Here is a 27,378-nt window from a genome sequence, read left to right on the forward strand (position 1 = left end):
CTAGGGACGGTTTTGTTCGACTTCTTTATCAATGACCTGGATGAGGGGATGGATTGCACCCACCCCAATCCTCTACTCTGTCTAGGTCACTCTGGACCCTCTCTGTGACCTCCAGCGTATCTACCTCCTGCCCTAGCTTAGTGTCACCACTGAGAACAGCCTCTTTTCACCCCCTTGGAACCCACCTTCAGGGAGTTCAAGGCTGCTCTCAAATCCCCCCTCACTCTTCTCTTCTTCAGACTAAACAAGTCCAAATCCCTCAGCCTCTCCTTGTAGGTCATGCGCTCCAGCTCCTGAATTATTTTGGCTGCCCTCTGCTGGACCCTCTCCAGTGAATCCACGTCCTTGCCCCAGAACTAGATGCAAAGTGACCTGGTTGAATATGGATCCTAGTTATTTTGGAACCTATGTGCATTGTTCTTACTTTTTCTCTGTCAGGGTAGCCACACTGAATGGAGGAAAGGAAGGCGGGAAATCAGACGTCCGCCAGAGAATTCGTACTCCTGGGAATCAGCAATGCCCCGGAAGTGCAATTTCTTCTCTTCTTGCTGTTTCTAGTGATCTACGTGGTGACCATGACCGGGAACATCCTCATTGTGTTGCTAGTGGTGGCCAATCGGCACCTCCACACCCCCATGTACTTCTTCCTGGGGAACTTGTCCTGTTTGGAGACGTGCTATAGCTCCACCATCCTGCCCCAGCTGCTCGCCGGGCTCCTGACGGGAGACAGGACCATCTCCGTTCCTGGCTGCCTCACACAGCTCTATTTTTTTGGTTTCCTGGCTGCCTCAGAATGTTACCTCCTTGCCGCGATGTCCTATGACCGGTACGTAGCCATATGCAAACCCTTGCACTATGCCGTCCGCATGAAGGCTAGGAACTGCCTCTTGCTGGTGGCTGGGTCTTGGACCGGTGGCTTTCTGGGCAGTACAATCATGATGGCTTTGGTGTCGCAATTACGTTTCTGCGCCCCCAACGAAATCGATCATTTCTTCTGTGACTTCACCCCCTTGATTCAACTCTCCTGCGGGGACACCAGCCTGACCACATGGGTGACATTGATTCTTTCCTCCATCGAAACCCTGGCCCCCTTCCTCTTGACCATGACGTCGTACGCTTGCATCGTGGTCACCATCTTGCGGATCCCTTCCACGAGCGGGAGACAAAAGGCCTTCTCCACCTGCTCCTCCCACCTTACCGTTGTCACCGTTTTTTACGGCACCATAATCATGGTTTACGTGGTGCCGAAAAATCGCACCCTGAGAGAGTTGAACAAAGTGTTCTCTGTCTTCTACACCCTCCTCACTCCCTTGGTCAATCCCCTGGTCTACAGCCTGAGAAACAGAGAAGTTAAGGAGGCCCTCGGAAAAGTTCTCCATACATTCTTTGGACCAAATTGTCAGCAGAAGCTCCACAGAAGCCAGCGTGGCACTGCAAGTTAAAACAATGGCCCAGCTGGTCCATAGTAGTCAGAAGACACCAGCTGGGTTTCATTTAAGAGGATTAAACCAAAAGTCTGGTAGGGTTGCCTCTACGGTAACTGACATTCAAACCCTCTGGTAGTGTGATAGGAGAATATTGGGATATAGTGAGTTCTCAGACAGCTGCATCATCTTCAGAACATCAGAACGGCCAGACTGGGTCAGACCAAAGGTCCATCCAGCCCAGTATCTTGTCTGCCGACAGTGGCCAATGCCAGATGCCCCAGAGGGAAGGAACAGACCAGGGACTCCTCACGTGATCCCTCCCCTGTCACCCATTTCCAGAGAAACAGAGGCTAGGGACCCCATTCCTACCCACCCTGGCTAATAGGCATTGATGGACCTAACCTCGAGGAATGTATCTAGCTCTTTTTGGAACCCTGTTAACGTCCTGAACTTCACAACTTCCTCTGGCAAGGAGTTCCACAGGTTGACCGTGTGCTGTGTGAAGAAAAACTTCCCTTGTTTGTTTCAAGCCTGCTGCCTATTCATTTTATGTGGTAACCGCTAGTTCTCATATTGTGGGAATAGGTAAATAACTTTTCCTTAGTCACTTAGTCTCCTCTTTTCCCAGGTGAAAATTCTAAGCCTTTTAAATCTCTCTTTTTACTCTCCACTGCCCTAGTACCCATTATACCGTATAGCCGCTCCTCCCCCACCCCCACCTTCTGCTGCCCCCTAGTGCCCATTATACAGTATAGCTGCTCCTCCCCCACCCCCACCTTCTGCTGCCCCCTAGTGCCCATTATACAGTATAGCCGCCCCTCCCCCGCCCCACCCTCTGCTGCCCCCTAGTGCCCATTATACAGTATAGCTGCCCCTTCCCCACCCACCGTCTGCTGCCCCCTAGTGCCCATTATACAGTATAGCCGCCCCTTCCCAGCCCCACCCTCTGCTGCCCCCTAGTGCCCATTATACAGTATAGCTGCCCCTTCCCCGCCCACCCTCTGCTGCCCTAGTCCCCATTATACAGTATAGCCGTGTCTCCTCCACCCCACCCTCTGCTGCCCCCTAGTGCCCATTAGACAGTATAGCTGCCCCTTCCCCACCCCACCCTCTGCTGCCCCCTAGTGCCCATTATACATTATAGCCGCCCCTTCCCCACCCCACCCTCTGCTGCCCTAGTGCCCATTGTACAGTATAGCCGCCCCTTCCCCACCCCACTCTCTGCTGCCCCCTAGTGCCCATTATACAGTGTAGCCGCCCCTTCCCCATCCTTATCCTCTGTTGCTTCCTATTAATGTTTGTACAATAGTGGATTATGTGAACCTACATTGTCATTTCTTCTCATGCACTCAGGAAATCTTTCTTACACCCCCATCAAATATTTCACACCCCTTTTGACACTGCCTCCTGGCCAATTATCAGTGAGGTTATGGTGTATAAATCCCACCCTGAACATCAGTGTTGGGAGCTAGAGGAAGAAAGTCCAGGGGCAATTTTCCCTCTTCCTTTGGACCCTTCAATGAACGCTGAGACATCGCCCCTTGAATCATGCATTTGTCTTTATTTCCCGACCCATTCCAAGCCAGCCCCTTCTGGAAACCCCTGGCACATGCGCGTTTTGTGTGGAAAATCCCATTGCAGAATCGTTCTGTATCTGTCACCCCCAGCAGATATTCCCGACTCTCCTGACTTTCACCCCAGAACTCGGTCAATTGTCCAGGCTCAGAGTGTGTCATCGTGGTACATGGTAATCCAAGCCATGAAGCCACTGACAGTTCTAAAATCAAATGGGCTGTTTTGAGGTGGTAGAATTTCTCTCAGGCTTGGTCTACAGCAGGCCAGGCCGTTGGGTTTAAGGTCAACCATGCCAGCTATGCAAAATCATAGACTCCTAGGATTGGAGGAGACCTCAGGACGTCATAGCTGGTGTTGCGTAGGCGAAACTGGTTGACCTTAAATCAAATCGCCGTGGCATCCCCACAGTGGAAGACCAATCGGAGCACAAGCTCCTGTCGGCTTCCCTTACTCCTTGCAGATCGAGGAATTCTGGGCACTGGCAAGGACTGTCCTCAATGTTCAATTTACTGGTTTGCAGTAAACCTCCTATATCAAATGCTAGATGATTGACCTCTGGGATTGGCATTGGTCCTGCCTTGGACAGGGGGCTGGACTTGATGATCTCCTGAAGTCTCTTTGAATCTTCTGCTTCTATGGATCTTCTCCAAACAATGGGCACTTAAGAACAATTTGCACCTTCTCTATCAGCTTCATGTAACATGAACACTCTAATTCACTATTTCTCCCCCTTCCTTCTTCCCCACCCCACATCTCCTACTGATATTGGAACTGGACTTTCAATGCTCCAGTCATCTGAAGAAGTGGATTGTATCCACAAAAGCTCATGATGCCCTCCGCATGTTTTGTTAGTCTTTAAGGTGATGCTAGACGCCTCATGGTTTTGCAAGTTTTTGCAAATAGAGTGATTACTCCAGCAAACATTTTGGATGAGCGTATCTGCGAGGAGATCTTGCAATACTTTTCCTGCTAACAGCTTGATTCAGCTAAGAACATGAGAAAGTCCAGACTGGGTCAGATCAAAGGGCCATCCAGCCCAGTGTCCTCTCTGTCGACTGTGGCCAATACCAGGTGCCCCAGAAGAAGGGAACAGAATAGGGAATCATCAAGTGATCTCTCTCCAGTCATTCCATTTCCTGACAATCAAAGAATAGGGACACCATTCCTGTCCATCCTGGCTAATAGCCAGCGATGGACCTAACCTCAATGAATTTGCGTAGCTCTTTTTTGAACCTCGTCGAAGACCTAGTCTTCACAATATCTTCCAGCAAGGAGTTCCACAGGTTGAATCTGTGCTGCATGAAGAAAAACTTGCAGGATTTGAAGCCAAACTTCCGGATCAGAAGCAAACCTTTCTTGCTTTCAACACAACACCTTGTATGTCGATCAACAGTTTTCAACCTTTTTTGTTTTTCCTTTGGGGTATGTCTAGACTACAGGCTTACTTCGACATAAGTTTTGTCGACAGAATCTGTCGACAAAACTTATGTCGACATAGAGCGTCTAGACTACATCCAGTTCTGTCAACAAAGCAAGCCGCTTTGTCGACATAACAGAGTGGACGCAAAGGACAGTGTAAATGCAATAATGCCTTCTATCGACAGAACTCTGTCGACAAAGGCGTTATTCCTCGTAGAATGAGGTTTACATACGTCGACAAAACTGCTGAGTTTTGTCGACATTATGTCGACATAACTCAAAGGCAGTGTGGACGCAGGTATAGTTTGTCGACAAAAGTCCACTTTTGTCAACAAAACCCTGTAGTCTAGACAGACCCTTGCAGACCCCCAGCAAATCTGAAATGGAGACACAGACCCCTATGGAAATCTTAGCCATAGTCTGCAGACAGAGAGGGGTCTGTAGAGGATGGATTGAAAACCACTCATTTAGACAATCATGCCAAAAGCTTACTGAAGCAGACACGTGCTTGAGCTGATGGATTGTGATGTGCAGAAGAGAGGAAAAATGTATGTTTGTGTTATGTGTGTCTAATTTTTTCTACTAGTTGATTGTTGCTTGGTCTTGATTGCTCTGCGGCCTCCACAAATGAATGCACATAACGGCATTATTGAGAGAGAGGTACATTCATAAACCCATATAACCCTAGAACACTAGAACTGGAAGGGACCTCAAGAGGCCATCGAGTCCAGTCCCCTGCCCTCTCGGCAGGACCAACCTCCCAAAAGAAAGATCAGACAGACAGAGAGGCAGCCAGCCAATAAGTGAAATACGTGTCTTTGGGTTTGGTCATTATAATGGAAATATTAGTCAAACCATTAAATTGCTGCATGGACAAGGGCCATGGAAATTGTCTGTTCACTGTGTCTCATACTTTCCCATCTTCAGCTCTGGAACGGGTCGTGTTTCTTGCAGTCGTGGTCAGATTGATCGACATCATTTCAGATGCTCCACTTGGTGGGACTCATCTTTTAGCCTTCTAGACTCATGGAATCACATTATTGTGGGGTGGGAGAAGACCTCAGGAGACCATCAAGTCTCAGGACCAACCCCAACTCAACCATCCCACCCAGGGCTATGTCAAGCCGGGACTTGAACACCTCTAGGGATGGAGATTCCAGCCCCTCCCTAGGGAACCCATCCGAGGGCTCGGTCCCCATCCTCGGTCCCCATCGACGGCGAGGGGGCGGCTTCCTGCTGAGGATTACAAGTGAGTGAGACCTCCCCCACTGCAACATGAGACCATTGCTCCTTGTTCTGCCATCTGCCCCATTGAGAACAGCTCTCCCCATACTCTACATGCCAGGGATCCCCCTGCCCCACAAATAACCCCATGTACCCAACAAGTAGAAGAAAAATGAATACCTTCCCTAAAGGTAGCAGGTTCAAAACAAATTTCACGCAGTGCACAGTCAACCTGTGGAACTCCCTGCCAGAGGAGGTTGTGAAGAGCAGGACTTTCACCGGGTTCAAAAAAGAACTAGATAAATTCATGAAGGTTAGGTCCATCAATGTCTATTAGCCAGGATGGGTAGGGATGGTGTCCCTAGTCTCTGTTTCTCTGGAAATGGATGATAGGAGAGGGATCACAAGAGGATTGCCTGTATCTGTTCATTCCCTGTAGGCCACCTGGCATTGGCCACTGTCAGCTGGTCTGACCCAGTATGGTCATTCTTATGTTTTTATGAACTTTCATGGGTAAACCCATTTTTTCCAATGCAGCTCATTTGATTAAACGAATTATACCCACAAAAGCTCATGATACTATATATATATTTTTGTTAGTCTGTAAGGGTACATCTGCACTGCAGGACAAAGTCGAGTTAAGCTACACAACTTCAGCTACGGCAATTGCGTAGCTGAAGTCAAAGTTGCTCAACTCGACTTTTGGTGCTGTCTGCACAGCAGGAAGTCGATGAAAGAACCCTCGCCCTTTGACGTCCCTTACTCCTCGTGAAATGAGGGTTACAGGAGTTGGAGTCCGAATCCCGTTAGTTCAAAATTATTTAAAAATAATAGGGTGAGAGAAAACGAATTATTTCGAAATAAAGTGAGTTATTTTGAAATAATGAGAGATATTTCGAAATAGGCGTGCAATGTAGACATTGCCTAAGGCACTACGAGAGTACTCGTTGTTTTTAACATTACAGACTAACACGGCTACCACTTTGAGATACTTTTTTCAGATGGTCCCCAGTTGAGTTAATCCCATAGGGTACGTCTAACTACATGGTTCTGTTGACGGAGCCATGTAGATCAGTTTACTCGAAAAAGGGAAATGAAGCGGCGATTTAAATAATCGCCGCTTTATTTAAATCAAAATGGCTACCGCGCTATGCCGATCAGCTGAATGTTGGCTCAGCGTGGCGGTCTAGACAGGGATCTGCTGACCCCGGAACCCTTCATCGGCAGATCCCGTCTAGATTGCTGCGCTGTGCCAACAATCAGCTGATCGGCACAACATGGTGGCCATTTTGATTTAAATGAAGCGGCGATTATTTAAATTGCTGCCTCATTTCTCTTTGCCATCCTGCCTAATCTACATGGCTCTGTTGATGGAGCCATGTAGCTTAGATACACCCATACTGTCATACAGAAAAAAAATCAGTAACCAAGCCAACGTAATTACATTAATATATTATTACAAAGACGCTCTGGACGCATTCTCTAGTTCTTGGGATGCCCTGAAATGGGAGGTGAGATTAGACAATTTTTATTCTCCTCTTGCTTTTCACCATCAGCAGTACCCTAAACGCCAAACATTTTACAGCAGAAACCATCTCCTAGGCAGACATTCTACTTCTCGTCATGTTTGGGATTTCCTTCCCATGTTTTAGGAGCAGAAATTTACCATACTAGGCTATGTCTAGACTGCAAAGAAAAGTGGGGAAAAGATACACAAACTGTGTATTTGTGTCTCTTTTCGCACTGTTCTTTTGAAAGAAGCTTTTCTGAAATTTGGTCCGTCTACACGGGGCCAAATTTTGGAAAAACATCCTCTTTTGGCACATCCCTTCTTCCTCATACAATGAGGATGACAGGGATGGTGAAAGAACCCAACTGTTTTTTCGGAAATTGTTCCAAAAAAGCAGACACGTTCCTTGGACATGGCACAGTTTTTCCGGGATACCAGAGGTATCCCGGAAAAGCTCTGCAGTATAGACATAGCTATACACTAATGACTCTTCATGCCAACTTAGTTTTTTCAATAGAGATAGGACACAGTTCTTCTAACCTAGAGAGTTGACCTCCCAAGTCTGGTCTCTTTCCCTAACTCTCGTCTTTAATACACCGATTTAGCTCTTTATCATCCATGAACAAAGGGAAGGGAGAGACACAAAGGACATTCATTCAATAGTTGATCAAGAGTGAACCCAAACAACCAGACCTGTGACAATCAACAAGACACAGTTCTGTGTTCAGTGACTCCAGAACACAGCTGAATGTATCGTGTTGCGGTATAGCCAACGGGGACTTAATTCGCTATCATCGACTCCTCGCAAAAGCCACCAATCTATTGACTGATTTCCTGAAGGCCTCCTTGAACTCTTTGTTTCTCAGGCTGTAGATGAGCGGGTTGACCAAAGGGGTCAGGACGGTGTAGAAGACCGAGAAGACTTTGTTCAGGTCTCTCAGTGTGTTTGTTCTTGGTATGACGTACACCATGATGAGGGTCCCGTAGAAAGTGGTCACAACCATCAGGTGAGAGGAGCAGGTGGAAAATGCCCTTCGCTTCCCGGTGGTGGAGGGGATGCTTACAATAGTGGTGATGATATAGATGTAGGACATCAGGGTTAACAGAAAAGGGGGAAAGATATCTATGGAAGCAAAGCAGAAAGCCACAAGTTCTATCAAGTTGGTCTCGCTGCAGGCGAGTTGGACGACGGGGGTGAAGTCACAAAAGAAGTGGTCAATGTCTCTAGGGCCACAGAAAGTTAACCGGGACATCAAACATATTAATATGGTGACGACCACAAAGGCAATGAGGCAAGAAACCGTTGCTAACTGGACGCAATGTCTCCCGTTCATAACTCTTCCGTAATGCAAGGGTTTACAGATGGCTAAATACCGATCATACGACATCACGGAGAGGAGGTAACACTCCGCCGCGGCAAGGCCAGCGAAGAAATAGTACTGTACGAAACAACCACCCACAGAGATGCTTCCATTCCCACTCAGGAGGCTGGCCAGCAGCCTGGGCAGGACGGTGGAGATGTAGCAAGCTTCCAAGCAGGACAAAATCCCCAGGAAGAAATACATGGGGGTGTGAAGGTGCTGATCTGCCACCACTAGCACAAGAATGAGGATGTTCCCAACCATGGTCATAATGTAGATCAAGAGAAACAACAGGAAGAGACAACTCTGTAATTCGGGGAGGTTTCCAAATCCCAGGAGGATGAATTCTTTGATGGCGGTTTCATTTCCGACTTCCATGTCTGCCATGGGGACCACCTTTGGACAAGAAAAACACATTGGGGGATTTTTCCGTGCAGTACCTCATATTTCACAGTAGAAATGTTAAGTCTTTCACCTTCATCGCGTGTGACGTGCCCATATTGCTAATGCAGCATCTTTCCAGCTGTAGACTCTAGTTTTCCAACTTTGCCAAAAAGAGATCAACAAGTTCTCTACCGAAACACACAAGTGACTGTACTCTAAAAGTTTCATTTTTGCGCCCTCAGTGGGACCCTACATTCCTAATATTTTATAGCAGAAACCATATCCTAGGCTGGGATCCCACTTCTGATCCTGTTTGGTGTCCTCCCCCCATGTTTTCGGAGCAGAAATTTACTACAATACACTAATAACCCTTAATATAAACACATAACAGCCATACTGGGTCAGACTAAAGGCCCATCTAGCCCAGTAGCCTGTCTGCCAGCAGTGGCTAATGCCAGGTTCCCCAGAGGGAGTGGACAGAAACCTGTGGAACTCCTTGCCAGAGGTTATTCGGAAAATAAAGACTTTAACAGGGCTCAAAAAAGAGCTAGATAAATCCATGCATGTTTACATATTCACACAATATAAGAACTAGGGGTCACCAAATGAAATTAATAGGCAGCAGGTTTCAAACAAACAGAAGGAAGTTTTTCTTCAGTCAGTGCACAGTCAACCTGTGGAACTCCTTGCCAGAGGATGTGGTGATGGCTAGGACTTTAACAGGGTTCAAAAAAGAGCTAGAGAGATTCCTGGAGGTTAGGTCCGTCAATGGCTGTTAGCCAGGATAGGCAGGGATGCTCTCCCTAGCCTCTGTTTGTCAGGGGCTGGAAATTGATGACAGGAAAGAGATCACATGCTGATTACTTATTCTGTTCACTTCCAAAGCACCTGACATTGTCCATTGTTGAAAGATAGGATACTGGGCTAGATGGACCTTTGATCTGACCCAAGTATGGTAGTTCTCATTTTCTTAGGTAGGTAATCTAGCTCTTCTTTGAACCCTGTTAAAGTCCTGGTCTTCACAATATCCACTGGCAAGGAGTTCCACAGGTGGTCTGTACACTGCATGAAAAAAACTTTCCTTTTTTTCATTTTAAACCTCCTGCCTATTAATTGTATTTGGTGACCCCTACTGCTTATGTTATGGGAACAAGTCAATAACGTTTCCTTTTTCACTTTCTCCACACCTGTCTTGATTTTATAGCCCTCTATCCTACCCTCCCTCACTTTAGCCTCCTCTTTTCTAAGCTAAAAAGTACCAGTCTTTTTAACCTCTCTTCATATGGCACTCGTTTCACATTTTTTGTTCTTTTCTGAGCGTTTTCCAATGCTAATCTATCTATCTATCTATTGAGATGAGGTGACCACATCTGTATGCAGTATTCATACAGAGGCAATACAATATTCTCTCTCTTATTTTCCATCCCTTTTAAAATTATTCAAATTAGTCTGTTTTTGTTTGTTTGTTTGTTTGTTTGTTTTTGGCTGCCATCTATTGTTTTTAATAGGGATTGAACACTATTCTTCTAAGATACAGAGTTGAGGTCCCAAATCTTACCTCTTGCCTATCTCTCTATCTCTCTTCTTTAATATCCTGATTTATCTTGTCAGCCTTTTAAAGAATTCACCCTCATTGTAATCAGGCATTATAAAGTGGAAGGTGACAACTATCATTCTGAAAGAAGATTGGAGGAGTGTTCTGTGTCCCACCTCTCATAATGCCAAGAGGCATTTTACTCCCCGAGAAACACCAATTTTCAGCTGGAAAAAAAGTTAAAACCTCAACATATTTTTAAAATATATATTTATCCGTTATTTTTGCTTTTGATCATGGAATTCAGGGAAAATTACCAAGTTTTTCTCAGCCCCAAACCAAAACGTTTTCCGGTTTTGCCTGAAAATGTTCCTCCTCATTGTGTGTGTGTGTGTGTGTGTGTGTGTGTGAGTGTGTGTTGTTGTTGTTGTTGAAGAGTTTTGCAGGAAAGCAGACATGTTTGGGAAAAGCTACATCTGTGTCAAAACTTCCATTTTGCAGTTGAGAAACCTTTAGATGACAAATGTTTGACTAGTCTTAATGCCCATAAAAGACTTGGTTTTTGATTGGCATTATCAGACTATCCCCAGGTACATTTATAGTATCTTAAGATTAAAAAAAACCCTTTGTTTCTGGGCTTAAAGCAGCATCTCTCTGGGATAATGAAGAAATTGTTTATAAAGTCCCCACCCCTCCCTTTCTTGGGGATATTTGATACAGTCTATGCTATCAAACAGAGACCTTCCTGGGTATATGGACCACTGGACTGATCCCTTCTAGGCCCTTTTCTATGGTCCTGTCCAACTCCAGGAGTTTCCTCTTATTACGGTGAGAGAATTTTAGGAGTTAAGTGCGAACAGCGACATTTGACGTCCTACCTATGGCATCTTAGTGCCCAGCCTGTAGCTGGACCCTTTGTAGATACACCCAATGTGGCTTGGGGCTGCAGAGAAGTTACATGGGACTCCTCTTCTCAGACACCTTCCCGGTGTCTGCAGCTTTCTTTTGGCTGGGCTTGAGTTGTTAGGTTCTAGGGTTAGACGACACCACCGGGAGCATCGAACTGGACTTTACATCTCGTAAGACATGTCGACGCTGCGCTGTGCACCCAGGTTAGAAGGATTAGCACGTGGGATCCAGTATTCTCAGACCAGCATTTCAGCGTCCGCACTGTCCTATCCTGATTTTTTACCCTTGATCTATTTCTTTTTCTCGTAGGGCTGTGTCTCTTAAACTGTTCAAGATAGCCACAAGTGACCAGAGATTTGGGGAGTTAAAACACAATAAAGACACTGAGTTTTCAGAAACTACAGCTATCTATCTATCTATCTATCTATCTATCTATCTATCTATCTATCTATCTATCTATCTATCTATCTATCCCCACACACCCCATCTATCTATCTATCTATCTATCTATCTATCTATCTATCTATCTATCTATCTATCTATCTATCTATCTATCTATCTATCTATCTATCCCCACACACCCCATCTATCTATCTATCTATCTATCTATCTATCTATCTATCTATCTATCTATCTATCTATCTATCTATCTATCTATCTATCTATCTATCCCCACACACCCCATCTATCTATCTATCTATCTATCTATCTATCTATCTATCTATCTATCTATCTATCTATCTATCTATCTATCTATCTATCCCCACACACCCCATCTATCTATCTATCTATCTATCTATCTATCTATCTATCTATCTATCTATCTATCCCCACACACCCCATCTATCTATCTATCTATCTATCTATCTATCTATCTATCTATCTATCTATCTATCTATCTATCCCCACACACCCCATCTATCTATCTATCTATCTATCTATCTATCTATCTATCTATCTATCTATCTATCTATCTATCTATCCCCACACACCCCATCTATCTATCTATCTATCTATCTATCTATCTATCTATCTATCTATCTATCTATCTATCTATCTATCTATCTATCTATCTATCTATCTATCCCCACACACCCCATCTATCTATCTATCTATCTATCTATCTATCTATCTATCTATCTATCTATCTATCTATCTATCTATCCCCACACACCCCATCTATCTATCTATCTATCTATCTATCTATCTATCTATCTATCTATCTATCTATCTATCTATCTATCTATCTATCTATCCCCACACACCCTATCTATCTATCTATCTATCTATCTATCTATCTATCTATCTATCTATCTATCTATCTATCTATCTATCTATCTATCTATCTATCTATCTATCCCCACACACACCCTCTCTCTCTCTCTCTCTTTCTCTCTCTCTCTCTCTCCCCCCTTCCCCTTCCCCTTCCTCTTCCCCTGCCCGCACTGGCTGGACAACAAACATCAGTGGAATACCTTAGCTCCTGGTTGCCATTTCAAAATCTCATGCCGTTGAAACAAAACTATTGGATTTTTACCTTGAATTCGGTTGCACGCGAGGCTGATTTTCTGGTGTCCCCTCTTCCCTCTGTGATTTCGAGCCTGGGGTTCTATTTCTGTAGCATCTCATCTATCATCCTCTGCTCCCCATTCTGCATCATTGCCCAGAGAGCGAGTCACGTGGCGTGGGCCTGGGGTTGCGCTTTGCCTTGCGCGTTGCCGCTGAGAAACGTCCACGCAAGGTTTCGCTTTTATCTCTCTTGTGGGAAGGCCGCCACCTCTTGCTGCTCCCATTGGTTAATGAGAAGGGAAACTCACTAACGGGCTTGCACTGTGCACTACAAACACCAGCGGGAATGGAGACCACTCAGGAACAGCAGAACGGCCACCCTGGGTTAGACCAAAGGTCCATCCAACCCAGCATCCTGTCTGCCAACAGTGACCAATGCATGATGCCCCAGAGGGAGTGAACAAAATAGGGAATCCTCACGTGATCCCTCCCCTGTTCCCCATTCGCAGTCTGTGACAAACCGAGGCGAGGGACACCATTCCTACCCATCCTAGCTAATAAGTATCGATGGCTCCAACCTCCACGAATTTATCTAGGACCCTGCTTTGGGCAGGGGGCTGGACTCGACGACTCCTGAGGTCTCTTGCAACCCTTGGATTCTGTGATACTAATGACTGTTGGGTCACCAGCTTTCATTTTGATCATTCAGAAAACACACTTTATACCTAAATTCTATGACATAAGAATGTTAAACCAGCCATACTGGGTGAGACCAAGGGTCCATCTAGTCCATACTGTTATCCAGCAGAGGCTAGTGCCTGATGCTTCAGAGGGAATCAGCAGAAAAAGTCATTAACTGAATGATCCATCCCAGTTTCTGCCAATTGTTAGCTAAGGAGACCCAATGCATGGGATTACGGTCCTGACCATCCTGGCTAATAGACATGCTAATGGACTGATCCTCCATGAAATTATCTAATCCCTTGTTGACCCCAGTTGTGGTTTTGGTCTTCATAATATCCCCTGGCAAGGAGTTCCATAGGTTGCCTGCATAGTCCAAGGAACTTACATTTGTTTTAAACTGAGTGCCTAGTGATTCCATTGGGTGATACCTGGTTCTTGTGGTGTAAGTGTTAGGTGTAATGAGTGTGTCAAGTCTGATATGAGTCACCACCAAGTGGGTCTCTGCCAGGTGACACTGAGGGGCTCTTAGCATCCCAGCAACCACAGGTGGCCAGTTGGGAGGTGCTGTATAGGTTCCCAAACTGGGCAGCAAGCTCCCTGGGGGGCATGAAGAAATTCCAGGGAGAGCGTGAGACAACCCAGCCTCCCATCAATTCCCGTCCCCCCGCCCCCCGGTCATTCCCCCTACCCCCGCAAGAAAGAGCCTGGTCCATCTGGAAAAAAAATTAGAAAATCCCATTTTTACATTGGTCCCAGGAATTGAAGGGACCGTGACTGTTTTTTGGACCTGGTCAGTTCAACAAGTTTTGCTCAACAAGTTGTGCTGCTATTTTTTTGGAGGAGGGGGGTTAGGGTTTCTCAAAAATCGAAAAGGGAGGTTAATGCCGAAAAGTTTGGGAACCACTGTGCTAGAGGCACGGCAGAGCTGAAAAAGCAGCCTAGATTGGGATGCAAGTAGTAAGACCCAACTTGGACAAAGCAGTTCTTTAGCAAACTTAAGAGCACACCAGAAAATGGATAGATGCCCTCCTTGCCTCTCACACATCATCCTACAGGTTCCAGCAGGTTGGCATTGGACCAGATGGCCTCTTGGGGTCCCTCCAACCCTTGATCTTCTATGGTTCTGATCTTCTCTGTCTCTGAGCTTAAATCAAGGAGACTCTAGGGGTCTTGGAGAACAGGCCATATATTTAGGAAACAAGAAGGAAAATAATTCAGGAAACGGTTAGTTTGACCTCAGTTGTTTGCAAGCTCTTGGAACACACATCGAATGAGAGGGTAATTAAAGTCATAGAGGTAAACGGTAGGATGGTTTCACTATAGGGAGGTCAGGTCAAAATATCCCAATCCCTTTCTTGGAGAAGAAAACTTTGAGCTACTCCAAAAATGTATTTCCCAGATGTCTGGCTGGAAGGTCTTGCCCACGTGCTCAAGGTCTACTTGGCCCCCATAGCTAGGGTTTGGAAGGAATTTTCTCCCAGGTCAGATTGGCGGACACCTTGGTTTTCTTTGGGGTTTTGCATTTTTCCTCACTTTCCTCTGCAGCCTGGGACATAGTCACTGGCTGGTTTTAACGGGAGTGGATTCTCTAGACCATGGAATCTTTCAGTGGTGATTTGAGGGACTTCTCTAACTCAGCCGGCGGTTATGAGCCTCTTACAGGAGTGGCAACGTGAGTGTCTCTGGTCTGTGATGTGAAGGACATCAGACTAGAACAATAACATGGTCTGTTCACCAGGGCGAGTCTCTGGTGGGCTCCTGGGAGCAGAGTTACTTTGTCCCTCCACAGCTACAGGTGCTGGCAACTCCCATTGGCTGTGGATCGCTATTCCCAGCCAAAGGGAGGTATGGTGTAGGGAATAATTCCGGACACACTGGGTGCAGGTGAAAACAAGCATAGGATTTATTGAACTCACAGCGCTGGTGGAGTACCACCCAGGGGTTAGCCTGGAGAGCACTAACTCAACCAAAACATACACTAGACCATATAGGCAGCAGATGGACAGAGGGGAAGCGATTTGATAGGTCTAGCAATGGAAATGAGATGAGCACATAAGCCAGTGAACTACCAAGATTACACAGTATCTCCGCCCATTGCCAATTAAACATGTTATCGCTAATACAGGTAGTTATTCCTAATAAGCTAAATAAGCCGACGTCAACAAATGGACATGTTGATATTAACTTTTGTTTTGCTGAAATTGTGATATGTCGACTGGGAGAGGACTACTTCCTTGCGTTGGCACAGTCCTTGGGATCCAAGCTGATTAATCTGAAATTACAGGAGACAGTGAGAAAACCACGCAGCCTGGCTGGTACCAGCCAGGCCTTATCAGAGTGAGAGCCCCTTTAGAATGTAGTTGCCAGGGGAACCAGGGTCACGGTAATTGTGGTGGCACCGATAAAGATAGAAGTGGAGGCCCACCTGGAGCTAATATCGGTGAACCAGATGTGGCCTGTGGACCGATTTTTGCCTTCCAGTAGACTAGAGGTTTATGATGGTCCCTTCTGGCCTCAACGTCTGTGAGTCTATGACGTGACTTAGGTTCCATTGTATGGGGATGGATAGATAGATAGAGGGGGTGTGTGGGGATAGATAGATAGATAGATAGATAGATAGATAGATAGATAGATAGAGGGGGTGTGTGGGGATAGATAGATAGAGAGGGTGTGTGGGGATGGATGGATAGATAGATAGAGAGATAGATAGATAGATAGGACAGAGCAATATAAATTAGACACTTCAAAATTGCAAATGAATCTGGGATTTGAATTTCCCGTGCTTCAGTTGCATAATCGCATCATGGTGGTCTTTCAAAAAAGCGCCATTTCGAAAGTGAAACTGCCGTCTAGACACGGTTAGTTCAAAAATTGAAGCCTTTTTCAAAAGATCCAGTAAACCTGAGTTTTCACTTCCAAAATAGCATTTTTTTGAAAGAGCGCCATGATACGATTATGCAAATGAAGTACAGGAAATTCAAATCCCGCTTCATTTGCAATTTCGAAGTGTCTAATTTACTTCTCTCTGTCGAAAGGGGGATGTAGTCTAGACGTAACCTAAAATATGTGTCAAAGACAAAACATGATCATAACTTTTAAACTCTTCCTTTATTTTATTATTACTTATTAGATTTGCAAAGAAAAAAAGATATAACTCCACAGGTCTCTACAACAGTGACATCGCAAATATAGAGTTGTTGATTCGACTCCCACGACTTGAACTCGAGTCTGACTTAAGTCGCCTAGGTGACTTGACTTGAGACTCGACTTGGGTTCATTGTTTGTGACTTGAGACTTGACTTGAGACTTGCTAATTTTGTTAAATCAACTTGGTGAAAAAAGGGACCGGAAATGCCGATATTTATGGCTTGTACGAAAGTGACTTGACATTTTTTAAATTAAGACTCAAGACTCAACTTGGGACTTGACTTGAAAGTGACTTTAGGGACTCCAGACTCAACTTGAGACTTGTACTGTAGTGACTAGAGACTCGACTCGGACTTGACAATGACTGCTTGAAGACAACACCAGGCAAATGAACTGAGAATTATTTTTCTTTCTTGCTTCCTCTCACCAGCTTTCCTCTCCCCAAATTCTCCTCCATCCATGAGAAGAGAAAAACACCAGGTAAAGCATATCAAACAAACACCGGTCGCCTAAAGGCAGCAGCTAATACCTGTCGGAAAATTCAGTGTAATCTGTGTCTGACACAGTTGTCGGCCAGGATATTCCCAGATGTGCGAACGAGCTATGGACTCATCTTCAAGTGATTTGTAGTGAGGTATCAGTGCGCCATTCTCTTCAGCTGCTTGGAAATAGCACCTTCTGAAAGCTCATGGGAAATCCAAGACTAGAAGGTGGGGAGAGATAGCTCACTGGTTTGAGCGTTGGTCTATTAAACCAAGGGTTGTGAGGTAAACTTTTGAGGGGATCATTTAGGGATCTGGAGCAAATCAATCAGGGATGGTACTCGGTCCTGCCATGGGGGCAGGGGACTGGACCCAATGACTCTCGAGGTCCCTTCCAGTTCTATGAGATAGGTATATTTCCCCCCCCCAAAAAAAATAGAAGACTCTGTATAATCCATACAGCTAAGCTATGTCTACACAGCAGTTATTCCAGAATAGTTATGCTGAAATAGCTTCTTTCCAAATAGCCTGCCTACACTGCAGGGAAGCCTCAATATGAGTCTGAGGCTGGCTCCCGTAATGTGGACATGCTATCTCGACTTAGAGCTCCAGGAGGCAGTGGAGACAAATGACTTAGAACAGCCCTCGAGAGGGACTAGTTCAAAATAGCAGCAGTAGAGCATCCACGCATACCTAATTTCAAAATAGCTCTTTCAGAAGAGGCGTCATTCCACGTCGAATGTTTTTATGGAAGTTGGAATAAGCCGTCCGTTATTTCGAAACCATTTCGAAATAACAAAATGGCTGTGTAGATGCTCGCATAGTTATTGTGGAATAACGGCCACTATTCCGAAATAACTCTGCTGTGTAGATGCACCCTAGGGCTATGCCTACACTGGCGGGTTGTTGTGCCAGAAGTATGCAAATGAGGCTAAGCGTGGAATATCACCGAGCCTCATTTGCATACCTAATGAGCCACCATTTTTGCAGAAGAGGCTCTTGCACTAGAAGGAGCTGTCTACACTGTCCCTTCTTGCGCAAGAAAAACCCTCTTGCGCAATGCCGCTACGCTGATTATCAGTGCTCGCCAAACCGCGGCGAGCCCCGCTCGCCAGCCACGCTGTCCAGCGATGTGCACATGCGAAGATCATTCTGCACATGTGCAGATTGCCCAAACCCGGCTCTTCCGGCTTGTAATCTACTCACCACGGGTGAGTAGATTGCATTATTTGACGAGCCCTGCTGATTATTTGCAGGAATAACGGCATTGCACAAGAGGGTTTTTCTTGCGCAAGAAGGGGCAGTGTAGACAGCTCCCTCTTGCACAAGAGCCTCTTCTTCAAAATGGCAGCTCATTAGGTATGCAAATGAGGCTCGGCAATATTTCACGCTTAGCCTCATTTGCATACTTCTGGCGCAGCAACCTGCCAGTGTAGACATAGCCCTAGAGTGGATCACTGTCTCATGGAGTGGCTCTGAGACCATGTAGAGTGAGAGATAAGAACAAGAAAGCTCTTCAGCCTAAGTTGAGAAGCAGCTGGCTTTATCGCTCGAATGGTAGCGGCTCCTACATTAAACTCTAGAAGTCCCAGGTTTGAATCCACCTTGTGGCAGTTACACATGATCCTAACACCTCAACTCCTCCTTAATAGCTGAGTCTTCTTTCACAAACCCAAAGCACACAACTATCTGATCGTGCAGCAACGTCCATCTTCCAGAATCTCCTCCAGTGGGTTACCAGTGGAGATCGGTCCATTTTATCATCTGAAATCTTGCAGAAGCCAGAGCCTTACTGAGAGCTTTTCTCAGGGCTTGCTGGACCTCTTTGTTCCTCAAGCTGTAGATGAGGGGGTTGGCCAAGGGGGTCAGGATGGTGTAGAAAACAGAGAACACCTTGTGTAAGTCCTTCGAAACATGGGCCGTTGGAACCAGGTAGACCATGATCAGAGTTCCGTAAAACATCGTGATGATGACAAGGTGCGAGGAGCAGGTGGAGAAGGCCTTTTGCCTGCCGGTGGTGGATGGGATTCTCAGGATGGTGGTGATAATACAAAAGTAGGATGCCAAGATTAGTAGAAATGGGGCCAAAGACCCGATGGAGGACATAGTGAAAACGGTGAGTTCTAGCAGTTGGGTGTCGCTAGAGGACAGCTTTACAATGGGTGGGAAATCGCAGAAGAAGTGGTCCATGACGTGGGTGCCGCAAAATGTTACTTTCGTCATGAGAAGGAGTACGACGGTGCTGCCCAAAAAGCCGCTTGTCCAGGGACCAGCCGTGAGCTGGAAACACATCCGTCCATTCGTCAGAGTGGTGTAACGGAGGGGAAGGCATATCGCTACGTACCGGTCGTATGACATCATGGTGAGCAGGTAGCATTCGGTAGCGGCTAGCATACCGAAACAATAAAATTGTGTCAAACAATCCCGGATGGAAATGGTCCCATCCCCCGTAAGGAGACTGGAGAGAAGCCGGGGTAGAATGGTGGAGCTGTAGCAGGTTTCTAAGCAGGACAAGTTGCCCAAGAAGAAGTACATGGGAGTGTGAAGATGCTGATCAACTACCACTAGCACCATGATGAGGAGGTTCCCAGCCATGGTCACCATGTAGATCACTAGAAAGAGCAGGAAGAGGAGGGGCCGCCGTTCAGGGAGATCCCCAAATCCCAGGAGGATGAATTTGGCAGGGGAGGTTTGATTTTGACAGTCTTCCTTGGCCATGGGACGGATCTAGGGTAAATGAATAAAATCAGCCCTAGCATTCCAAGGCGATAAACTCAACTTTTCATTCAGCTCAGTGCGGCACTAAATGAAAATGGACAAACTCTGCAGTAAAAGTTCAAGATGACAAGGGAGATTGGGAAAAATGTATAACCCTAATTTCTGGAGAAGTAGCAGGCCGAAAACCTGTAGAGCCCCTTTGGAAATCCCAGCTACAATAAAATGTCCTCTGTTGCTGAATAATAAAAACTCATAGAATCCCAGGCCTGGCACAGACCTCATGAATCATTGAGTCTAGCTCCCGGCCCAAAGCTGGACCAACCCCAACTCAATCATGCCAACCAGGGCTTTGTCAAGCCGGAACTCGAAAACCTCTAAGGATGGAGATTCCACCCCTTCCCTAAGGAACCCATTCCAGTGCTTCCCACTTGCCTAGGAAAATCATTTTTCCTAAGATCCAACCTAGCCCTCCCCCAGTAACATGCAATCAGAATTAAAATGAATAAAACCCCTGAACATTCACAGCAAAAGGCTGGCGATGAACCTAATAGATTTCTCTTTACAACAAAACAGAACTCTCTGGGTATGTCTAGACTACAGGGTTTTGTCGACAGAAGTTTTGTCGACAGATACTGTCGACAAAGCTTCTGTCGACAAAGAGCATCTAGAATACATCCAGTTCCGTCGACAAAGCAAACCGCTTTGTCGACATAAGAGTGTGGACACAAAGGACAGAGTAGATGCAATAATACCTTCTATCAACAGAACTCTGTCGATAAAAGGCATTATTCCTCGTAGAATGAGGTTTACGTACGTCGACAAAACTGCTGAGTTTTGTTGATGTTATGTTGACATAACTCAAAGGCAGTGTGGACGCAGGTATAGTTTTGTCGACAAAAGTCCACTTTTGTCGACAAAATCCTGTAGTCTAGACACACCCTCAAAGATGTTTAGAATGCAGTAGAGAATGAAATAAACCAACCTAAGAAAGAAATCTCCTTTCGGCTGGCTTAAAAATTATTCAGTGAAGTTATCATGGTCTATTATAAATAAAAATTATTATAAAAACTCCACTTTGGAAGGAACAATCTGTTTCACACACACAGAATGGGAAGCGACGGTCTAGAAGGAGTCCTGCAGAAAGGGATCTAGGGGTTATAGTGGACCACAAGCTAAATATGAGTCAATAGTGTAACACTATTGCAAAAAAAGCAAACATGATTCTGGGCTGCATGAACAGAAGTGTTGTGAGCAAGACACGAGAAGTTATTCTTCCTCTCTACTCTGATTAGGCCTCAGTTGGAGTATTGTGTCCAGTTCTGGGCCCCACAGTTCAAGAAAGATGTGGAGAACGTGGAGAAGGTCCATAGAAGAGCAACAGAAATGATTAAAAGTCTAGAAAACATGAGCTAGGAGGCAAGGCTGAAGGAATGGAGCTTGCTTAGTTTGGAAAAGAGAAGCCTGAGAAGGGACATTATAGCGGTTTTCGAGTATCTAAAAGGGTATCACAGGGAAGAGGGAGAAAAATTGTTCTCTTTGGCCTCTATGGATGGGAAAAGAAACAATGGGCTTAAACTGCAGCAAGGAAGGTTGAGGTTGGACATTAGGAAAAAGTTCCTACCCGTCTTGGCGGTGAAACAGTGGAATAAATTGCCTAGGGAGGTTGTGGAATCTCCATCCCTATAGATATTTAAGAGCAGGTTAGACTGACTCCTGTCAGGGATGATCTAGACGGTGCTTGGTTCTTCTGTGAGGGCAGGAGACTGGACTTGATGACCTCTTGAGGTGCCTTCCAGTTCTAATATTCTATGATTCTGTGATTCTATTCAGTGTCTTTAGCATATTCCCATTAAGAGAAGGAACTAAGATAATTTGCACAAAATATGCATAGCACCTGCTTCAAGGATACTATCACTTATTATGCACGTCACTTTAATCGTGTGCTTATGTTCCATTGAAATTAAAGGGTGAAAACTTGGCAAAACTCTCCTTGATTGAAACACAATCACTGGGTTGGCTTAAACGGGATTTAAGCACACGTTTAAAGTTAAGCACATCCTGAAAGTCTACCCTGAATTCGAGCCTGAACATAAAACATTCCAAGTCACATGGAGGAAATCAGAACTTTCCCAGTGACCACTTATACAGCCTGTCTTGTACAGAAAGCATACACCTTACGCAATAATTTATTATCACTTTGCAGAGTCTGGAGGTTGTTGCCACAACTTCTGTCTTTATTGATGCAATCAAAGGGTACACTTACACTGTGGAGCTATTTTGGGATAAGTCTGGTATCCCGAAACAGTTATTCTGCATCTTAAGAGCAAGGCCGTTATATCAAAATGTAATGGGCGTGCTATTCAGACGTCCCTGTAAACCTTATTGCATGAGAGTTAAGGGACATTTCAGAATAGCCTTATTTTGACATTTAGTATGCAGAGAGCGTCATACTATGTATGGATAAGCAGCAGTTCCTCAGAAAAGGATCTGGGGATGACAGATGATGAGAAGCTGGAGATGAGTCAACATTGGGCCCCTGTAGCCAAGAAGGCTAATGGCATATTAGAATGCATTAGGAGGAGAATTGCCAGCAGATCTAGAGAAGTGATTATTCCCCTTTATTTGACTCTGGGGAGGCCACATCTGGAGTGTTGTGTCCAGTTCTGGGCCCCCCACTACAGAAAGGATGTGGACGCATTGGAGAGGGGCCAGCGGAGGGTGACCAAAATAAGGGGGCTGGAGCGCATGTCCTATGAGGAGATGCTGAGGGATTGGGGTTTGTTTACTCTGCAGAAGCGAAGAGTGAGGGGGGATCTGATAGCAGCCTTCAACTTCCTGAAGGGGGTTTCCAAAGAGGCTGGAGAGAGGCTGTTCTCAGTGGGGGCAGAACGAGGAGCAATGGGCTCAAGTTACAGTGGGAGAGGTCTAGGCTGGATATTAGGAAAAACAATTTCCCTAGGTGGGTGGGGAAGCGCTGGGATGGGTTCCCTAGGGAGGGGGTGGAATCTCCATCTCTAGCGGTTTTTAAATCTCGGCTTGACAAACCCATGTCTGGGCTGTTATAGTTGGGATTGCTCCTGCCTTGGGGAAAGGGCTGGACTTGATGACCTCCTGAGATCTCTTCCAGCTCTATGATTCTATGAGCGCCAAATTTTGAAATTAGCTCTTTCGGAACCACCTCGAAACCAGCTACGCAATTTGAGTAGCACAAATTGCATCTCTTATTTTGAGGTAAGGGTGCTGTGTAGATGCACCCTAAGGTGCTGCGTGAAGGTGACAATGTCTGTAGGAGAGGTGGGTTCAAATCCCATCTTTGCCAATCTAGCCAGCAGCTGGGTATCCTCACACCTCATGAAGGAGAGGGGGGCTTTTCTTTCATTGGCTGAGATGATTTAGTTGGGATAGGAGACATTTTAGCAGGGGGATGGACTCCGTGACTTCCTGAGGGCTCTTCCCACCCTATGGCAGTGAGACATTTGTGAATGCATTAAAGTTTAAGCGGTGATATTTCTTTTTCCTTCTATTTTATGCTCTTCCCCCCTTGATACTCATCGCTTTAAGACAATGGTCTCCAACCTTTTTAACCATGAGATCACTTTTTGAATTTCAGTGCAATCCCAGATCTACCTCAAACACACATACCCTGGCCCCGCCTCCTTTGTGCTCCTTCTCTGAGGCCCCGCCCCTACTCCCTCCATCCTCCCTACCTCACCCAACCTTCCTCCCTTTCACCAGGCAGGGACAGTGGGTTGGGGCACAGGCTCTGGTCTTGGGCTACGGGATTTGGAGTGTGAGAGGGGCTTTGAGCTATGCCTGGGGCAGGGACGTGGGATGCAGAAGGGGGTTCAGAGTACAGGCTCTGTAAGGGTATGTCTACACTACCCTCCTAGTTTGAACTAGCGGGGTAATGTAGGCATACCGTATTTGCAAATGAAGCCCGGGAGCTGTACCGGTAGTTCGGAATAGGAATCCTAGTTTGAACTACCTAGTTCGAGCCCCGTGTAGCCGCGCTGCACGGGGTTCGAACCAGCGGGGATTTAAAAATGGCGGCTCCCCGCTTATGCAAATGAAGCCCAGGAAATTCAAATCCTGGGCTTCATTTGCAAGTGCGGTATGCCTACATTACCCCGCTAGTTCGAACTAGGAGGGTAGTGTAGACATACCCTCAGGGAGTTTGGGCCTGTGGGGCTCTGGGCTAGGGCAGGGCCTTGGGGTGCAGGAGGGGGTTCATGACTGGGGCAGGGGAATGGAGCTGTCTCCAGCTGGACACTGCTTACCTCAGGGGGCTCATGGGTGAGGGTGCAGTGGGGTAATTCAGGCTCACTCCTGCCCTGGGCCTGCACCACTCCCAAAGCAGCCAGCAAACTCCCTCCCTCCCAAGCCCTGTGGTGCTTCCCCCCCCCCCAGTTCTGTGGAGATAGAATGCAGGGTGGGGGGCACCTTAATATCAGTACTCCCTCCTCTCTTTCCCTGCTGTGTACCAGGGGAAGGCAGCTCCAAGGCAAAGGGTAGGAGATGTGCAGCAGTGGGGGGAGGGGCAGATAAAGTGCTGGCACTTGAGAGCCTCTTGGCCAAACCAGTCAGGAGCCGCTGTCAGAGGCTCCCAGCTCAACCGGTAGATCCCCAATCGCCTGGCTGGCGAGCCCTGCTTTGCGGTATCTGGAGGTTCAATAATGAAAAGGGAAACCAAACATCTGCCACCAAGCCAAACATCTGCTCCACTCAGAAATTCAAAGCTCCCACCCAGGCAGGGAACTCAGCTGATGGGCGGGTGGAGGGGCATCTCACTGAAGAAGCCACTAAAAGGAGCTGCTGTCTGCTTGCACTGAGGAGCTCCCAGAGCCAGTAAAAAGGGAGATAAGGAGACAATTAGGGTGTGTCTAGACTACTGAGTTTTGTCGATAAAAGTGGACTTTTGTCGACAAAACTATACCTGCGTCTACACTACCGCTGAGTTCTGTCGACATGACGTCGACAGAACTCAGCAGTTTTGTCGACACTGGTAAACCTCATTTTACGAGGCATAACACCTTCTGTCGACAGAGTTCTGTCGACAGACGGTGTTATTGCCTGTAGGGTTGCGTCTAGACTACAGGGTTTTGTCGACAATGCAGCTTGCTTTGTCGACAGAACTGAATGATCTAGATGCTCTATGTCGACAGAAGTTTTGTTGACAGTATCTGTCGACAAAACTTCCGTCGACAAAACCCTGTAGTCTAGACGTACCCTGGGTGTCTGGGAGATGGGGAGGGAGGGAGGGAGTAATTTATTAATTGGCGGCAGAGTGGAGGAGAGTTTAGAGCATCCGTTTGCAGGAGGAGAGAGAGAGGCAGAAACTCTGCACTCTCCAGCCTCCTTGGAAGGGGGAGATAAATGGCTGAGTGCATGGGGTAGGTTGGGGAAAGAGAGGGTGGGCGGGTGTTGGCATGTTTGCAATGAGGTGGAAGCGGGGGGTAGTTTGTTTGAGGTGTCTGACTCGCTGCAGTCCTCTCTGTCTGACTGGGTTGAGGAGGGGAGCAGGCTGCAAGGGTAGTGTGTGTCCCAGGCATGATGGCTTTTCAAACTAAGTTTACTAAAATCACTTAGGAAAGTTAGATGTCAGCAAGTCACCAGGTCCTGATGAAATGCATCCCAGGATACTCAAGGAGCTGATAGAGGAGGTATCTGAGCCTTTAGCTATGATTTTTGAAAAACCATGGCAGACGGGGGAGATTCCAGAAGACTGGAAAAGGGCAAATATTGTGCCCATCTATAAAAAGGGGAATAAGAACAACCCAGGAAACTACAGACCGGTCAGTTTAACGTCTGTCCCAGGGAAGATAATGGAGCAGGTATTTAAGGGAATCATATGCAAACACTTGGAAGGTAATAAAGTGATAGGGAATAGCCAGCATGGGTTTGTGAAGAACAAGTCATGCCAAACTAATCTGATAGCTTTCTTTGATAGGATAATGAGCCTTGTGGATAAGGGAGAAGCAGTGGATGTCATATACCTAGACTTTAGTAAGGCATTTGATACGGTCTCGCATGATATTCTTATTGATAAACTAGGCAAATATAACTTAGATAGGGCCACGATAAGGTGGGTGCATAATTGGCTGGATAACCGTAGTCAGAGAGTTGTTAACGGTGCTAAATCCTGCTGGAAAGGGATAACGAGTGGAGTTCCGCAAGGGTCTGTTTTGGGACCCGTACTGTTCAATATCTTCATCAATGATGTAGATATTGGGATAGAGAGTACGCTTATTAAGTTTGCAGATGATACCAAACTGGGTGGGGTTGCGACTTCTTTGGAGGATAGGGACATAATTCAAAATGACCTTAGCAAGTTAGAGAAACGGTCAGAGGTAAACAGGATGAGGTTTAATAAAGAGAAATGCAAAGTGCTCCACTTAGGAAGGAACAATCAGTTCCATACATACAAGATGGGAAGCGACTGTCTAGGAAGGAGCATGGCGGAAAGGGATCTAGGGGTCATAGTGGACCACAAGTTGAATATGAGTCAACAGTGTGATGCTGTTGCAAAAAAAGCAAATATGATTCTAGGTTGTATCAACAGGTGTGTTGTAAGCAAAACTCGTGACGTCATTCTGCCGCTCTACTCTGCACTAGTTAGGCCTCAGCTGGAGTACTGTGTCCAGTTCTGGGTGCCACATTTCAAGAAAGATATGGAGAAATTGGAAAGGGTCCAGAGAAGAGCGACAAGAATGATTAAAGGTTTAGAGAACATGACCTATGAAGCCAGGCTTCATGAACTGGGCTTGTTTAGTTTGGAAAAAAGAAGATTAAGGGGGGGACATGATAGCGGTTTTCAAATATCTAAAAGGGTGTCACAAGGAGGAAGGCGAAAATTTGTTCCTCTTGGTTTCTGAGGACAGGACAAGGAGTAATGGGCTTAAAGTGCAGCAGGGGAGGTTTAGATTGGACATTAGGAAAAAATTCCTAACTGTCAGGGTGGTCAAATATTGGAATAAATTGCCAAGGGAGGTGGTGGAATCTCCCTCTCTGGAGATATTTAAGAACAGGTTAGATAGACATCTGTCAGGGATGGTGTAGACGGAGCTTGGTCCTGCCTTGAGGGCGGGGGCTGGACTCGATGACCTCTTGAGGTCCCTTCCAGTCCTACGATTCTATGATTCTATGATTCTATGGGTGTTAAAGGCTTAAGATAAGAAAGTCAAAGATTCTTTTAACAGAATTTTTTTGAGCTTTGCAGAGATCTAAAATTCTGGATATAATTATTTTGTTAAACATCTGTGTTACTAATTAATACATGGTAAATTGTATGGCATTAAAGCCAGATCTTTCCAATGTGGTAGAGTTCTGGTTCTTGTGAGTCAGAGGTAGCAAGTACAGGTAGTCCCCGACTTACGAGTGGGTTACATTCTGAACACCTGGTCATTACTCGATTTGGTCACAAGTCAGAAATACCCTTAACCGCACTTCCTGCGTTGTTCGAAAACCTTGATGTACATGGATCTCAAAGCGAAAATAT

General features: G+C 46.0%; 3 protein-coding genes across 3 annotated transcripts; 1 reads left to right on the plus strand and 2 right to left on the minus strand.

The window, feature by feature from the left end:
• Positions 1-452: 452 nt before the first annotated feature.
• On the plus strand, positions 453-1,442 carry LOC102444837 (olfactory receptor 11A1-like). Its single transcript, XM_006124806.2, has one exon. It carries the CDS (start codon positions 453-455, stop codon positions 1,440-1,442), a length of 990 nt encoding a protein of 329 aa, XP_006124868.2.
• Positions 1,443-7,946: 6,504 nt separating this feature from the next.
• On the minus strand, positions 7,947-8,903 carry LOC102445075 (olfactory receptor 11L1-like). Its single transcript, XM_075911907.1, has 2 exons — positions 8,633-8,903; positions 7,947-8,347 (listed from the first exon to the last, which is right to left on the minus strand). Exons 1-2 carry the CDS (start codon positions 8,901-8,903, stop codon positions 7,947-7,949), a joined length of 672 nt encoding a protein of 223 aa, XP_075768022.1.
• Positions 8,904-18,899: 9,996 nt separating this feature from the next.
• Positions 18,900-19,924, minus strand: LOC142821104 (olfactory receptor 5AP2-like). Its single transcript, XM_075911908.1, is given in 2 exon segments — positions 18,900-19,801; positions 19,804-19,924. Coding segments are annotated over 2 exon segments (1,023 nt in total).
• Between the last annotated feature and the right edge of the window lie 7,454 nt (positions 19,925-27,378).

Source organism: Pelodiscus sinensis, chromosome 30 (assembly GCF_049634645.1).
Source record: "Pelodiscus sinensis isolate JC-2024 chromosome 30, ASM4963464v1, whole genome shotgun sequence".
In the NCBI taxonomy this organism is placed as follows: domain Eukaryota; kingdom Metazoa; phylum Chordata; order Testudines; family Trionychidae; genus Pelodiscus; species Pelodiscus sinensis.